The 16,849-nt window shown below is 50.7% G+C and overlaps 1 protein-coding gene across 4 annotated transcripts; it reads right to left on the reverse strand.

Annotated features, from left to right (window-relative positions):
- Positions 1-154: 154 nt before the first annotated feature.
- Positions 155-7,894, reverse strand: S100B (S100 calcium binding protein B). 4 transcript variants are annotated; one of them, XM_033123927.1, is made up of 4 exons: positions 7,741-7,789; positions 6,013-6,089; positions 5,235-5,398; positions 1,513-2,901 (listed from the first exon to the last, which is right to left on the reverse strand). In XM_033123927.1, the coding sequence occupies exons 3-4, from the start codon at positions 5,370-5,372 to the stop codon at positions 2,761-2,763; spliced, it is 279 nt and encodes a 92-aa protein (XP_032979818.1). In that variant the 5' UTR covers positions 5,373-5,398; positions 6,013-6,089; positions 7,741-7,789; the 3' UTR covers positions 1,513-2,760. The 4 variants fall into 4 exon arrangements, with proteins under 4 accessions (XP_032979802.1, XP_032979818.1, XP_032979810.1 ...); XM_033123911.1 differs by lacking the exons at positions 1,513-2,901; positions 6,013-6,089 and adding an exon at positions 155-223 and having other exon boundaries at positions 7,707-7,821; XM_033123919.1 differs by lacking the exon at positions 6,013-6,089 and having other exon boundaries at positions 7,741-7,894.
- Positions 7,895-16,849: the final 8,955 nt, after the last annotated feature.

Consider the following 16,849-nt stretch of genomic DNA (forward strand, 5'->3'; position numbering starts at 1 on the left):
ATTTATGTTTTCCTTTAAAAATTTTTAGAAAATCAAGATCATATACTTTTATAATTTTGTACTTAATAAATTACAGACTTTTTGCTCTATTACATTCCACCCGTTTTACGGCCGCATCACACGGTGTGCCGACATTTGCTGTCTGTCTGCGTGGTTTGAATCCTGCTGCAGCCGCTTTGGGGCTTTTCTTCTGTGGTGACAGTTACGGCCTCCGTGGCAGCACCTGCAGGTAGAGTGAACGCGTCAGTTCATGCGGGTGCAGGCTCGGGGCGCCGAGTGCCCATCCGCCCGCCTGAAGGGCAGTGAGGGCGAGGCCTCTTTGCAGCAGCCTAACAGCGCTGGCCCTGGACTCTTGCTCAAGATTAAAATACGTCCTTGTGATTCGGTAGTCAAATAATTCATGTCTAGTCATGTTGAATGTGTTTATGGTCATTTTTATCCCTTATTTGATACATTCTATTCAGATTTGGCAGTTCTTGTGCTGACGGGTTTTTTTTTAATTGGTTTGTAGGAGCCATTTTATATTAAGAACCGTAACTTTCATAGTCTGTGCTTTTTCTCCTGGGTCATTTGTGTCGTTTGTTTTAATTCATGTTGTGGCCCAGGTATGTCGTTGGCTGCACCATGCAGTGCGGTCAGTGCCTGTGATGGACCAGTGACCGAATCGCCTAACAACAGCTCTCGGACCGGGCCGCTGTCCTTCGCTGTAACCCTTCAGTGAACTTGAATTTGCTGAATTAGGACGCCCACAAAGTGTTGTTGGAAACAATAGAGAAATCCGCTGGGTGTGTGGGGGAAGGCGGCTAGAGGGCCCGGCCACAGCCACAGCCACAGCCATCCCAGGGGGCCTGGGCGCCCGCAAAGCGGCACGTCCCACGGAAGGCCACCAGAAGTGTCACACGGGGGCAGGGGGCAGCCTTCACTACAGGAATCCAGCCGGTCACTAAGCAAATAGCCTGCGGGGTTCGCCTTTCTCCTGGGGTGTTGGAGCTGCTGCCTGTTTGGCCGGGGCTGTGGAGGACCCTGCGGGGCAGCTCAGCCCGCGCGGCCGCCGCCTGCAGGGGTTTTCGCGGAGCGGAAGGCCGAGAGCTCGCCCAGTCCAGCCACGGGGGCAGCACCCCCGAGGGGCTTCTAAAGCGGCTGCCACCACCCAGCGGTCCTTCTTTACTGCGTCTGCGGCTGGGACGGAGGGACCAGCAGGTGCCACTGAAGGCGCGAGAACAAAGCGGAGAGGCCGCGACACCAGGACGCCAGCACGGAGATTGCGCAGCCTCAGCCCAAGGGCGGAGCCGAGCCAGCGGTGGGCGGAGCCTGGAGGCGCCCCTCCCCCAACTCCTTCCCTCTCAGATCTGCTCCAGTCCGCGGGGCGGGCGCGTGACTGTCCAGACCAATCGCAGCTCTCCGCACCCCGCCCCACCCCAGTGTTCCTCCTGGACACCAGCCCTGGCCTTGGGAAATGCAGCATCTGCATCCCTGAGGAAGTCAGGTCGCCTCAATTTTACTCTGCAGGTATTTCACTTGTACTTCATGTTTAATGTCTACGGAGACTTGTCACAGTGCACTTTAATGCAAAAACAAGCGATCAATTCTATGAATTTCCAAGTCTGTATCCTTAAGTAAAACAAACAGGAAGAGGATGGATAAGATTAATTTGAATTTTCCTGGAAGTGATTTTTAATGTTTGTAACTTGATTACTTGAAACGTGATCTATTTGAATTTGTGCAATACAAAAGCATAAAGTTCCGCTTTCTTCGTACACTGACCACCAGCCGCCATGAGCAGACCCTGCCTGACACAAACAAGTCAGGAATGACGTTCACCAACCAACCAGATACATCATTTCAGACAGGAGCCTAAATTACTTGTATTGTGGGAATCTCCAGAGGCGGAGTGGACACCTGGTCCCAAGCTGAGCCGGCCACGCTCCTGCTGCCCTCGCATCCCACAGACAGCCACATAAACCCTTCTGGAGAATTCCACCAAATACCGAATTTTGATTCTCTTCTGATTACTGTGAAAATTTCAGTATTTGGTTTATAAGACACATTTTTCCATTTAGAACTGTTAGCGTTACATACCAGGGGTGCCAAAAAAATGTCTACACATGACTTGTATTCATCTTTTGTTATCAGTACATATTATTACAATTTTAATACATTTTTTTCCTTTCTTAAAATGTGTCTACATCTTTTTGGCACCCTCTGTACTTACTCAGTAATCATAGCTCACCATAGGAAAAGGGATCTAAATGTGACCGTGCTCTGTGGGTGAGTGGGACAGCATTGTCACACCCTCTACTTTAGATGTCATTTGCACTGACGATGAACAAATTTAATGTAGGGCAGCCTTTCCAAAGAATGGTGGGCAGTGCTTTGCAACTTTAAATGTAGTGGAGACTTAAGGAGCCCACAAATGTCCACTTCGTTTTGGTAGTCAGCTTTGTTTTTTCTAGGTTAGGATTCTACACAGCCATGGCAGCCAGCATAGCATGTGCTTCATGACAGCACTGATTTTCCTAAGTGATTATTCCCAAGGGCCAGTCAGCTAGTACAGTGCCTAATACAGCAGAATGCCATGGGGCCATTGCAAACAGCCCCAGGAGCGAGGTTTCAATTTTTCATTCACAAAGCATATCAAGCTCCCTAATTCGCTACAACAGGCGAAAAGCTCAGCTCCTAGTTGCCTGCACACGTCTGTTCCCTGCTTCCTCTTGTGACCTTCGTCTCCCCTGCAGGAACAGTATGGCTGCTTTTTCTAGTTCACTCGTGTTCAAAGAACTCATGGCAGGCAGTGGTAACCATGGCAACGAAAGCCATAAATTCCTGGAAGTCACACTCGCCGTCTCCATCGTTATCCAGTGTTTCCATGACTTTGTCCACAACCTCTTGTTCTTTGATTTCCTAAGATAGATAAGAGAAGTTGCCGGGCTTGTTTTAAAATGAAATTTAGGGCCATCAAAACAATTAAAAGTTGGCTGGTTTAAAAAATCTATACAGAAACAATCTGAGATACAAAATGCAAAGCAGCAGGGAGGTTTGTCCTGTGACGGACTTGGCAGGGGCCGTGCCTTCTCCACTGCACATTAGGCCCAGTGGGAGCCGGGCTGCTTGTGAAGGGAAAGGAACAGCCCGCAGGGCTCTCACTGTACTTAAAACAACAACACCTGGAAAGAAGAGCAGCACCTCGACCAGCCTGAGCAGATTGATGCAACTGTCTTGAAAATGAACTTTTGCCCCCCAGACTGCCACTGTTTCTGTGTGTGGAAGTCTGTGCACTGGAGGCTTCCATGGACTTTTATGTTTTGAAAGTGTTTGCACTGAAGTAACTCTTGGGAACATGCCCTAAATGTGTTAACTTCCTGTGTTCTTTTTGCCACTTGAGTTCCTTTCTAGGTGTCACAGGACTGTCCTGGTGGTTCTCAGCCCAACACAGACACCAAGTGAACATTGTCACAAAGTCTCTGAGGAACACGGTGCGGGGCCGCAAGGGAAGTGGGAAGGACGTGGCCCTGGGCCCTGGGCCCTGACAAGGAGCATCGTTGCAGCGTGTTCACCAGCAGCCGGCCACAGAGCTCAGCCTGATGCGTCAGGTAAGATGCACCGGCTGCCAGTATCAGAAAACAGGGAAGGCCGAGGGGCAGTGGGCTCGGGTGGGACCTGTAAACATGGGGTGGACAGCAGCAGTGCGGTACTGCAGTTACACACGAGAATCACCTCCAACCCGAATCACTGCTGTAAAAACCAGTGACAGATTCTCACGATGCCCGACACACTTACCAGGAATGACTCGCCTTTTAGATAGTGTGGCCCCCACACGCGGAGCTTTTGCTGTGTCTTACAGTCGGTGATACTAGCAGTTACTGGTTACTGGGCTCCCACTGTGTGGGGCGCGCTTGCTAGACACTGTGTGATCTCATCTTGACAACCACCCTTTCTACAGAAGAAAATGGGGCTCTCCACTGGTTAAGAGGTGGAATTGGTGGCACTGGATGGATGGCTGACTGTGAGTGGGGCAGCCTACTGCCTGTGACAGCCACCCTGGAGTCCGACTTGGGGACGTCTGCCCCACCTGCCTCACACCTGCAGGCCACTTCCTCTGCTCTGGGGGTGCCATGCACAGCGACGCAGTGTTTGGGGTGGGACTGGGGAACCCCACCGGCCTGCAGATGGCAGGTCAGCCTGCTGCTGGCAGGTGGGGCTGTCCTGCACTGAGAGGCTCAGCTGGCTGCGTATGCGGGTCCCCGTCACCATACAGCGGGGCCCTGTCCTGGAGCTCTGGAATCTTCTTCCAGTCAGCTCCTAGTGACACATGCGCGCACTGGTTCGCTGGCTGGCCATTTCCCCTGTGTGTCACTTCAATGACCTTGGTTCTGGGCACTAAGAGAAGGTTGGGCACCAGGTGGATTGTCGTTCATTGTCTCAAGGGCACAAGATGGGTGTGCGGTAGAGACAAGAAGTGGCCAGTCCAAGCGCAGGAGCTGGTGGATGGGAAGTGAGTCCGGACACATGTCCACCCAGGCCAGAATAGGACCTGCCTGTGCGCAGAGGCTCCTTGGGGGCCCCCATGCAGCTTCCTGAGCTACGGTCTGAGCCTGAAGACGGTTCCTGTCCAATGTTCCATATTCCAGGGACCCCCCCTTCCTCACGCCCCTGCTGAGGTGGCTGGTAGCCCTTCATTGATGTGCCAGGCTGGCTGGTTCAGACGCAGAGGCCACGTCCTCGGGCCTGCATGTCCCAAGAGTGGACGCGCCATGTGCTCAGTGAATGTCTGCTGAGTGAATGGCATCTTTTATCACCGCAGCGGATGCTACACTTGGACTAAAGCCACAGTAGCCCCCTACCCCCAAACAGAAGCTCGTCTAGAACCTCCTTCTTAGGTGTTCACCGTGGCCATGAGGAGTCAGTGGGCTTTCCCCCACCTGCCCTCACTCCCACTGTGAAGCGTCAGGACCTTCTCAGGGAAGGCGGCGCTGTTTGCCGTCTGTGCTCTTGCCTTTGAGGCGGGAGCTTGTCCTTGAAGGCCCCACTGTCCACAAAATGGAAATGACAACAGTGGGGCCCGGTGGCGCTGGCCTCATGATGAGGACTCAGTCGAGCAGACAAGTTTTCAGAAGCCACCTCGGGGTCCAGAAGCGGAACAAGCCACCTTCAGGGCTGCTCGGAAGAAAGTGTCCAGGTGGTCATATGAGTGGAGAGGACAGCACATAAACTGTCGCCTGAAAAACAAGACTTACCTCCAAGAAGTGGGAAAGCTCATTGTTGATGAGCTCCTTGAGTTCAGATTTCTTCAGCTTGTGCTTGTCGCCCTCCCTTCCAGAATATCGATGGAAAACGTCAATGAGAGCCACCACGGCCTTCTCCAGCTCAGACATCCTAGGGGTCCACAGAGGACAGGCGTCTGCATAGAACAGTTACGGTGTTACCGCCACAGACCTCGGTGCACAGCAGGGCCTGGGCAGCCTTAGCTCATCTCCCCTTCCAGGCTCAGAGCTGGGCATTCTGGGAACTCGTGGGGTTGCTGCAGTTTCCCCAGCACCTCGGTCCCTCAGCCACATCGACAAGTTCCCGGGCCCTCTGGCTTCTGGTTGGGTTTGGCCAGTGGGAAACCTCAGCAAACATACAGAGACAAAGCAGTGAGTGAGTTCTGGGGTTGACCCCTGCCTCCCCCGTGGGCCCCCCTCTGCCCCCGCAGGGCTCCAAGATGAGAGACAGTGCAGGGGAGCAGAGTGTCACTGCCAGCTGATGACTGGGAGCCAAATGAGGCTGCAGACATCAACAGTACTTTTAGACTCTATCAATAAACAATTAGAAAATGGCAGAAAAGTCCTGTTCACATGTCAGCACACACATATTACTTAAAAGTAAGTTTAATATGAAAAATGCAGGTCATCCCAGAAGATTTTGAGAAGATTTCAAGATTTTGAAATTGAACTCATTTGTAATAAAAATCTTTACTGGAAAAATAAACATGGTAGGACTGCCATAATTTTTTTAAAGATCAGCGTAAGGTACCTTCACCTGCAGGAACGGACAGGCCGTACAGCAAGGCTGGCCCTGCGGGGACAGCAGACACACACCTGCCGCTGGCCCTGTGGGGACAGCAGACACGCAGCCATTGCAGGGCGTTTGTTTACAGGTGCTGGGGTGCTGCCTCAGTGGACGGGGGACACGCCCCTTGGCCACTAATGACTGTTTCTCTGCAGTTGTCAATGAAGGAAACTTCCTGGTCCTCTCCCAACATTCACCTTATACCATGGCCTGCAGACTGCAGAAATGTCTGTTCTATCCTGAGGTCTGGACACATTTTACAAAGACACTTTTCAGTTGTTTCACAAAACAGACACAGTTGGAGAAATTTACCAACTCGTGGCCTTGAGTTCCAATCGGTAGAATCTCAGCACTTTCATAGTTAAAAGTCAATACAAGAATTACATCTACTTGTTGAAAAATCATTCCCATGTTGAATATGTCACATCTTAAAAATTAGTTGGAATAAAATATGTAAGATTTTATTTATTTCTGATTTCCCAAGGAAAAGTGAATTGAGGATTTTTCATTGTCCCAATCTTTACTAAAGTCACCCTGTTAACCATCAGTATATGCTCCTAAGTCCCAAAAAATCAGGTATGTCCCATGTAGAGAGAACATTTCAGGTGGATTAAAATCTTTTAACATTTCATACTTTCTTATCCTTTGCAGTCAAGTTTTCAATTATTGATTTTTTTTGTTAATGAAAAAACCAAAAACTTTTTCCATCATTCTGGTGCTTCTCAAAGTCCATGATGATTTGGGGGAGAGGAGGTTAAATTATTATTATTATTATTTTTGAAGTATGACTAGTGCGATTTTTTTAGAAGGAAAAGTATACAAATATATTCCATATGTTTGAAAACACCAGAAAATGTGATTTTTTTCATAACGATACTACAAATTAATTTAAAATTTTTCCTGTTACATTCTTTCCTTTGACTGAGAAATGATGGTTTAAAGCTTATCTTTAAGAGAAATGGAAATCAAATATCCGTGTTCCCTTTTCACTTCATCCTCTCATCAGTTTCCCTCGTTAACCTTTTTATGTTGAAAACTAGAACTTTTGTGTTTCAACTCCTTAGAAGGCCCATCGCACATGACGTGGGGTCCGCACTAACGAAGGGGCACTACCTCCCTGAGAAAGTATGAGATGATGAAAGTTAACCCACCATCAACCCTGATTTCTATGACCCAATTTGTAGTGTAAAGACCTCGCAGTTGCCATGTAATTTCTGAGTGGTGTCCAGGGGACCCTGGCATGTCCCTTTGAGGGGGACTGGAACACGGAGCTCAGTCACCTGCCCAGGGCCAGGGCGGGACCACGGAGGAGAGAAAACGTAAACGTGTATCCGCGAGGTAGGGCTAAACTGGCACCAGGTCGCTTGTCATTCTCAGCGGCAGACAAGGGGCCCCGCGACGCTCGTGTCCCCAGCGAGGGAACAGCCCTGCTGCTCCAAAGGGAAGAAGCAGTGTCTGTAGCACTTCTGGGGCAATGTCAGCATTCCCCGCCCTCCCCCGGGCCTCCGACCAGGGTAATAAAACCGTGGGCTGAACGACTGAACGACCCCTAGCTGTCGCTTGAGGCCACCCGCACTTGAAATGCTGCCTTTATCCAAAGGGGCTTTTTCAACTCCCACCCATTCCCCACCCCACCCTCTCGGGCCCCTGCCCCCCACCCCCGAGGGAGAAGAGCAGAGGTTCCCCACTCACGTCGTGGTCTTGGTGGCTCCTCCTGGTCACTCCTGGCTGCAGTGTCCTAAGTGGCAGGACGCTGAGCAGGGGCCGCATTTTATCCCTCCCTCGGGCGTGGGCTCCCGTGCAGCCCCACTGCGGGCGGAGGCAGCCAATGGGGGCCGAGGGCGGGGTGGGGGGCGTGGGCGGCAGGCCTGCACACAGGGCGCATTGAGCAGGGGCCACCAGGACTCCCTGGGCCAGGGAAGAAAAGGGCCTGGGGGCAGGAAATGGGGAGTCAGCTTTTTGTGCTATTTTTACTTTATTCATGAATATTGACGCTCTTCCGAAAGCGAGGTTGGGGGCAGGGGAGGAGACAGACGGATTAGCTGATTCAAACAGCAGATGTTCAGCCAAGAACGCAGTGCAGGCTGGTCGCTGGTTCCCTGGAGAGGTCCCTGAGCCCCGCCTGTCCCCAGCTGCCCCGCCGAGCCCACCCGCAGGCAGGCAGCGCCTGGACATCAGTGCCCGGAGGTGAGCAGGCTGCCTGGAGAAGCCAAGGGCCCGTCTGCAGGGCCTGAAACAGGTGGCCCAACGTGCTTGAGGCTTTTAGGGGGAAATCCTTTCATGTGATGGAGGGCACAGCCCAAGGCCCCTCTTTCACCCAGGTGAGGGGCCGCACTGTCAGAACTGGACGCAGGTGCGCCAGACATCCTGTCCAAACACTCCCACACAGGTGCAGGTGCTGTGTCCTCATGGAGATGACGCCCCCCAGGCAGCTGTGTGGAACCAGGCCCGGACTGCCCACCACCCATCTTCAGTGGAACCCTGCCTGCCATTTCCTAGAGGAAACCCAAAAGGTACACATTTCTTTAGACAATTACACAAAAAACATCAGCTCCAAGGTTGTCAGAGGACGCCTGAGGCAGAATCAGGGCCCTTCTGTGGATGCGGGTTTACAGTGGCCACGGAAAAACCAAAGAGCTGTCTGTGGACACCGTTCTTTTGTTGTCTTCTGTTTCCCTGGGAAATTCTTGACAGTCTGACACCCAGAAGTGTGCCCTGGAAATAGCACAGGGCAATGAACCTGGGGCCTGAGCTGTCCCTGCCTGGTCCTCCAGTCTGGTCCCCACAACCAGTTGACTGTAGAAGGAAAGCCCAGTTTCTGGTGGGGCTGCAGGATATGCTGGCATCACCTCAAGTGGACAGATGCAACATCTCGGCCCCACTCGATGGGACAGGGGACAACTGGTGAAGGGCAGGACTTCTAGCAGCAGTGGACTGGGCTGTCCACTGTCTTGGAGTGACGGTGCCAGGGTATGGATGTATGTGAAGTCACAGGAGGTCACTAATGATTTGACCAGTCAGCAACTTAGAAGGGACAGGATTGGGAAACTGGTGATGAGGAAGGCCTGGACAAGGCATGAGGACGGACCTCGAAGGAGCAGAGTCTGCGCGCATTTGTACCCCGAGTGGATGCCCACCAGCGGGCATGCAGGGGGAAAGTCACCGATCCTGCGGGTGCCAGCCAGCTGCACTGCCACAGCTGCAGGGCTTGCTCAGTGTGTCCGCAGGCACAGTGGCCAGATGGCAGGCATGGCTGTGTGCCTGTACCCACAGCGTGGATTTCCCTGCACCAGAGCTGGCCCGGAAGCTTGGGGGCCGGTTGGCTGCATCCGCCTCTTCTGTTGTGGTAGGGGCAGACGCCTGTCCTCACTCTTGTGGGCTTGATGCCCCAGTCCTGCTGTCCCCACCAGCACTGAACACTCAGTCACCTGAGACTGGCCTGAACACTGCCCTGAACATTGCAGTGGCATCTGTATGTCATCAGGGGACTCTTCACAGCACAGGAAGAGTGGCAGCGGGCTGGTGCCCTGCCACTGACTGGTTTTCTCACCCCTGGCAACTCAGAAGCTGCAGGCCCCACTGAGGGATGGAGTAGCTTCCCAAACAGTCATCCCAGCAGCTTGGGGTTGTGTCCCAGGTACAGCGTATACTTGGAGCCCGGGCCGTCACATGGTGCTGTGTGACACATCGGTCTGGAGGTGAGCCTTGCAAGTATGCGTGCTCCTGCCACCAGCACACTTAAGCTGCTCATAGAGTCCTGTGTCCTGTCCAGACAGATCTGAGTCTCCAGATGGGCCACCTGCCCCAGGGCTCATAGTGACGCACCCGTTGATCGCTGACCAGAAGCTGAGACCACTACGTGTCTACCTGGGGCTCCTTATGCCTCTGAACCAGGCAAGCAAGGGTTGATCTGGCTCGAGTGATTGACCCCAGGTACCGAGGAGGCCACTGCGAAACAGTGGAGGCGAGATGGCCGTGGGCCTGGCATCTCTGCACATGTCCATGGCCAGTAAAGGTTAATGGAAACTATGGCAACTGGAAAAATAAAACCCAGCAGGACTCAGGTCTTCGGGAAATGGAGGTTTGGGTCAGTCTACCCACTAGGGCGCCCAGTGCAGGTCCTTGCCGAGGGCGAAGGGGACTCAGAGTGGACCATCGGCAAGGAGCCATGGCGTCAAGCACAGCCTCGTGACCAGTGAGTTCCAGCTTTTCAGGGGTTTTTCCTTCTTACCTGCGTGTGTTTCCTAAACATCTTCTCCTTTCCCTCCCCTGTGCTCACTTTATAATCGGTTGTTGGAGGGTCACACGTCAGTGTGTCCCACGCTACTGACTCCCTGTGACTGAGCTGAGGAGGGAGCGGTTGCTGAGTCTGTGTATCTTCTCATCCAGAGAACAACACTCTTCACAAAGACGGCGGCGGTGTCTTTTCAGGTAGGAATGCGGCTGGATGGGGCCTCTGCAGGGAATCCAGAGGTGTGGCTGGGCACTGAGTGGCTGTGGCGCCCATGTGGGGACCATTCCCTGCCTGCATGGGCCACGCTCCGGGGCGTGGTGGGAGGCCCTGGAGCGCACGGAGGGGCTTCCTCCCACGCTCTGTGTCACTCCAGTGTCAGGGTCTGTCTGGCAGGGCATCCTGTGCTGCTCTGCTCTAGACACTTGTCTGCAGAGGGCAGCCCATGGTGACCATGCAGCCGGGCGTGGCCCATGGCCGCCTCACTTGGCTTTCTGATGTGAACAGTGCATCTGCAGCAGCTGCCACTGCTCTGCGTGTCCACCCTCAGCCTCGCCTGCCGGCCCTGGGGTGGCCACGGCATAGCCCCAGTTGCCCTCATGTGGCGCCCCCCACCGGGCTCCCTGGGACTGTGTCTGCAGCTGCACAGGGCTGGCTCCCGCCCTGCCTGTGAGGTAGCCGGTTACCTGTCCCTGCTTCACAGGTGCTGGCAGAAGACATAAGGCTCCTGGGTCAGCGGTTAGTCGCAGGAAAACCTACTAGGTTTACTACTCTTCTGTAAGACTAAAATGACTTCAAAATAATAGTTTTAAAACAATACCATATGGAAAGACTAGACTTAAAAGAGGGGACACACTGGAGGAAAGCTATAGCACCGACGCCAGAAATCAGTGCTCATTTTCGGAATCTGTAAAATCCCCAAACTGATGTTTCAGGATCTGGTTTGTTACCAGCACACACTTCCAACATCAAACATGGGTGTCTCCCCACACCTCTTAGTTCTGCGGCACCAGCTGGGGGTCACAGCTTAGCTCAGTCCTGACACCAGCCCATGGAGCTTGTACAGACGCCACGAGGGAGGGCTCAGTTGCACAGCACCGCCCCTTAGACATCAGCCGCAAGTCCTGGCCACACGTACTTCTGACAGACCGCCTATAAATCGGGGGTCTCCACACCCCTCCTCAGATTCCTTGAATTTGCTAGAGCGGCTCCCAGGCTCAGGGCACAGGTTTCTTAGGAGATTAGGGTCATAAAGGGTCTAACTCAGGAACAGATGGGAGGACGAGACGCGGAGGGTGAGGTCTGGGGGTGGCTCAGGGTCCCTGGGGTCCACTGTCCCAGCACCTCCGTGCACTCACCCACCGCACGCTCTCTGGACCCCGTCCTTTTGGGGTTTTATGGATGGAGGTCCCATCACCCAGGCGCGATTGAGTCAGTCACCCCTAAGGTGGGGGGTGAGGTGAAAGGCCCAGCCCTTTCATCCCTGGTTGGTTCCCTGGTTTCCCTGGCGACCAGCTCCATCCCTAAGCTCTCAAGGGGCCCAGGTCCCCTCATTAGAATAATGTCAGGTGTGGCTGGAAGGGGCTCCTCTCACCCCATCACCTGGGAATTACAGGGTTCTGGGAGCTCTGTGCCAGGAACCAGGATGAAGACCAAATAAATATTTCTTATATCACAAAACGCAATGTGATAAGACATTTTAAATGTAAATAGCCTCCCTAGAAAAGGAATATGTACTATTGCCCAAATGATAAAACTTAGGGAGACAGAAACAACAAGGGCTGGTTGTTGGATAGCAATCTCTACCTGGCTGTGTGTGACCGCTGGAAGAATGGTGTCTGCTGAAAGATGTCTACTGAAACGACCCCTCTGGCTTTGCCATCTCTACAGCCAAGAGCCATGTGCTTGGTGGGTGGTCATGGCACTGCTGAGACTTGCGCAGCATTTCTGTCTGCAAAACTCTGGGGACAACTGGGAGGGGAGGACAGAGGCCAAGACCCTTCTGTGTCTAGGCCACAGCCGCTCCCACTGCCAGAAGCGCCCATGTGACCTGATGGGGCGGGGGGAGGGGGTGCGCTGCGGGCTGAGGGGCAAGCTGCCCCTCAGGGCCCAGCCTCAGTCATGGTTGGGAAGGGGCCCACTTCCCAGGCAGGAGTGTCTCCTGCACCCGGGCAGCTGGTGGGTCAACAAAGCTCCTGCCAGGTCTCCTGTCACTAGGGCCCCTTCTCCCTCCAGCCCTCCCTCCAGCGACTCAGTTAATTCTGTAACCAGACCCAAGCCTCGCTGAGTCTGTTCAGGGCCAGGAAGAGTCATTCTGGCTTGAGTTTCCAGGAGCAAAGGCCTTGGGCAGCAACGTTGTTCTCACACAAAGGACAGTGCCATCCGCCACCAAGCTGCTCACGAGGTTGGTTACAGGGACCCGTGTCCATAGGGAGAGAAAGACGCCTGTGTTCTAAAGGGACGTGGGAGAAGGGACAAAGGCTTCTGTTGTAGCAAATGCCAGTGTCCAGGCGAAGAGAATTAATCGCCTTTCCTGTTCTACAGAAGGCTGTTGCCAGACCGCAGGAGGCCGTGGGTGAGCCCTGGGGCTGGGTTCAAGTCTGCCTCTGCCCAGAGACCCTTGGGAAATGACTGCACCTTTCTCAGCCTCTGTAAAAGAGGAACCCTGAGGACTGTTGGAGGAGTAAATGAAATTTTGCACGCACACACGCACGCGTGCGCATGTACGTATAGTGTGCAGTGCCCGATGCTCTCGATCAATGGTCATTATTATCAAAGTGACTATCCTTGTGTATCCAAACACCTGCAGCTGGCAGGTAAACTCCTGGTGCAGAAGGTGGACAAAGAAAACAGGCAGATCGCTTTCTGAGCACAGAATGAACTCACTGGCTAATGTACAACTTGGCAAACTTTGCGGGAGTATCGCGTGTTGTTATGTTTATGCCACATCAGGTTCTGTGAATCCATTTGGTTGTAGCAGCCGTCCCAGGACCGCTGCTCCCTTCCAAAGGGCAGCCCAGCATGAGCAGAACTGCCTGGCTTTGCTTTGGACCCATGGCCGTATTAGGTCCCAGCTCAAAACAGCAGGGCTTTTGTTTCTGTTTTTCCACTTTTTCTTCTTTTCCGTTTTGAGAAGGAGCTGGACATGGGAGCACAGTGAGCACCCTTTCCCTGCTGGCTTCATGCATGAGGCTTTTGCCCAGGGAACTGCCTCTCCGTGCAATGTGAGAGGAAGTACTGAACCAACGAAGGGAAACCGCGGCTTCCTCTGTGGTAGGACTGCTGCAGACTATCTGACCAACGCTTTTCACTTTCACGGACTCTTGGAAATTTGCCATAAAATTACATCAGGTTTAAAGTTTTAAAAATCACTGTATGAGCCTCTTTGGTGGTTTACTCAATGGGAACAAATTTTTTTTATTTACTCTGTAATCACACATTTTTATAACTTCCTCCCATTATGGGCCCAGAACAGCACAGTATTCAACCACATTAAACCAAATGAACAACAACAAAACCTAATCAATTCTTAAAATTATGTAACTAATAAGGATTCATACACCTGGACTTAAAAAATGCTTCTGTGAGATTGAACCATCTCTAATAAGACTGACCCTGGAGGTGGGGATGAGTTAATTATTCTGAGATTTAAATAAAGAATGTACCAAGCAAACCAGAGACAATGAAAGCTAAGGGGGTATAAATCTGGAAGCCTAATTTCTAGCAGTATATAAGTTTATGTTTTCCTTTCTGATAGTTGGGTTTTTTTATTGCCTACTTGCCCTAGTATGCTGGCTAGGATTTCCTGTTGCTGTGTATTGGTTTGTTATGATTTGTTATGCCTTAAGTGAAGTTATTTTGATCGAAGGGTGAATTTCTTTATATGAGGGGTTGTGTCGGGATGATGTCATCAGCATTATTGTGCTTATTAATATGAACACATGGAGGAGTGACTATGATGTAATGAACATTTAAACTGTGGTACCAAGAGTGTCCAGTCTGGGCAAGGCTACTCTTGGCTCATCTAAGTAGCTCTCTGAGGCACCAGCTCCTGCCATGGCCAGGCTACTCTCTGCCAGCACTGGTGAAAACTGCAGTGGCCCGTGGAGGAGACCATCCTGCCCGCCAACACTGGCGCCTGTGTTCCACCAGCATCGCACTCCAAAAACAGGGACTTTCAATTTGCGCTGGCAGCTGGGTGTCAGCGCTTGATTGGCTGAGCCAGCTCTCCCGAGAACCAGCAGCTCGTAGAGAGGTGCACCTCAGCTACATCTGGACTTAATCTCTTTCATCTCCCCTTTGCTTGGAACAATGATATACTTATCTATCATTAGAGTATATTTCTTTATTGGCTTATTAAGAGATATTATCCTGTATGCTATTGGCTTGTGACATATTATTATAAGTTGTAATTCCTGCACTGAACCTATGTTAAATAAATTATTGGCAAAGACACTGTCAGTGTCTGAGCATAATTTTGCCATGAACAAAACGCCTATAAAATGTTGAATAAAGTGAAAGTGGATGCATTTGCTTTGTTTCTGATAAAAAGTTTCAATATAACATCATTATGGTTTTAGCGTTAGGGTTTTTGATAGATTCCTTTTAATAGATAGATGATGTTCTATTTTTGTTGATTTAAAATGATTGGGTATTGAATTTTGTCAAATCCTTTTTAAAATTTATTGAAATGATTATATATTTTCCCCCATTCTATTAATATGGTGAATTGTATTAATTTTCAAGTGTTAGTCCAAGTTTGCATTACTGGGATAAACTCCACTTGGCCATAATGTATCACCCTCAGTATATATTGTTAAGTTTGATTTCCTAATGTTTTCTAAAGGATTTTTGCATCAATTTTTATGAAGAATATTAATTATTCTTTATTTTTTGTGAGGTATTTTTATTAGAGTTATGTGTGCCTTATTAACAAACTGGGACGTGTCCAGCCCCTATTTTCTTAAAATTTTAATGTTGGTGTTACTTCTTCCTTATACATTTGATGGAATTCACCATTGAAATCATTTAGGGCTGGAATTTTCTTTGTGAGGTTTTTTTAATAACAAATTTAATTGATTAAATATAAATATATAATATATAATATAAACCATATTTGGTCATGATACGTAATCACTTTATGTATCACTGGATTGTTTTTGCTAACATTTTATAGCAGTGTTAATATTGGCTGCATAGAACCGGTTAGGAAGTCACTTTTCTCTGTTTTCTGGAAGAATTTGTGTAACATGGGTATTAGTTTCTCCTTGTTTGGAACCATTTACTAGTGACACCATCTGGGCCTGGAGTATTCTTTGTAAGAAGGTTTTAAATTATGAAGTCAATTCCTTTAGCAGATAGTATGCAGATTTTCTAAATATTCTTGTTCATTTTTGGTAATTTGTGTTTTTCAAGGAATTTGTGGAACTTATCTAACTTGTCAAGTTTCGTAATGTTTGTCTTTTAAAAACCTATGGAATCTCTATACTGAATTCTTTTTTCATTCCTCATATTGGTACTTCGTGCTTCTGCTTCTTTTAAAAAAAATTGTGGTAGAAGACCCGTAAGCTAAAATTTACCACCTTAACCATTTGTAAGTGTAGACAGAGTTCCGTGCAGTAAATACACTGGCCCTGTGGTCCAACCGTTTCCATCCTGTGAAACAAGCCCTTTCCAGTTACCAGTATCTCCTCTCTCCCCAGCCCCGCCGCCACCAAGCTGCCGCGTCGGTGATATTGACGCCCGCCTCCCTCCGAGACCAGCCCACGCTAACGCGCACTGACGTCTTTCCCAACGCCCTCTTGGGGAAATAAAAACGTAATCCCTCTGCTTCCGTTTGTCAAGTGGAAAGAATGACAAATGGTTCACACCTCACAGCGCAGTGAGGTAACTGAAGTACAAGAAAAACACGAGAAAGGGGGTCCTGATCCAAAAACAGCCATTTCTGTCGCCCATAAATGGGTTTCCGACAACTGTCCCCTGGCCTCGCTCCCCGTCTCAGAGTCGGGAAGCAGCCCCGGCGCCGGGTCCCCTTGCCCCGCCCACACACCAGGCCCGGCGCTGCTCCCGGTGCTCAGCTCCCGGGTTAGCGCAACGGCCACCGGCGCGACAAGTGACACGCGCCCGCGCGGCGCGCTCGCCCCAGGCCCGGGCCTCTTCGCGAAGGAGCTGAGCGCCTCGCGCCCGCGCGGGCGGAGGACGGTAGCTCCACTTGTCCGGACAGCGGAGCGCATGAAACAAACTGGGATGTGTCCAGCCCCTATTTTCTTAAAATTTTAGTGTTGGTGTTACTTCTTCCTTATACATTTGATGGAATTCACCAGTGAAATCATTTAGGGCTGGAATTTTCTTTGTGAGGTTTTTTTAAATAACAAATTTAACTGATTAAATATAAATATATAATATGTAATATAAACCATATTTGGTCATGATACGTAATCACTTTATGTATCACTGGATTGTTTTTGCTCACATTTTATAGCAGTGTTTATGCTGGCTGCATAGAACCGGTTAGGAAGTAATTCACTCGTCTCTTTTCTGGAAGAATTTGTGTAACATGCGCATGCGCGG

The sequence above is a fragment of the Rhinolophus ferrumequinum genome, chromosome 2 (assembly GCF_004115265.2).
Source record: "Rhinolophus ferrumequinum isolate MPI-CBG mRhiFer1 chromosome 2, mRhiFer1_v1.p, whole genome shotgun sequence".
NCBI classification, from domain to species: Eukaryota; Metazoa; Chordata; class Mammalia; order Chiroptera; family Rhinolophidae; genus Rhinolophus; species Rhinolophus ferrumequinum.

What these genes read in the sequence shown, in the direction of transcription:
- S100B (XM_033123911.1), bottom strand. Translation starts at nt 7,818, where the DNA reads ATGCGGCCCCTGCTCAGCGTCCTGCCACTTAGGACACTGCAGCCAGGA. An exon ending in TCTGCTCTTCTCCCTCGGGG is followed by an intron (nt 5,399 to 7,706) that starts GTGGGGGGCAGG and finishes TGTTCTATGCAG; the next exon opens with ACGCCTGTCCTCTGTGGACC. An exon ending in AGCTTTCCCACTTCTTGGAG is followed by an intron (nt 224 to 5,234) that starts GTAAGTCTTGTT and finishes CTCTACCTGCAG; the next exon opens with GTGCTGCCACGGAGGCCGTA.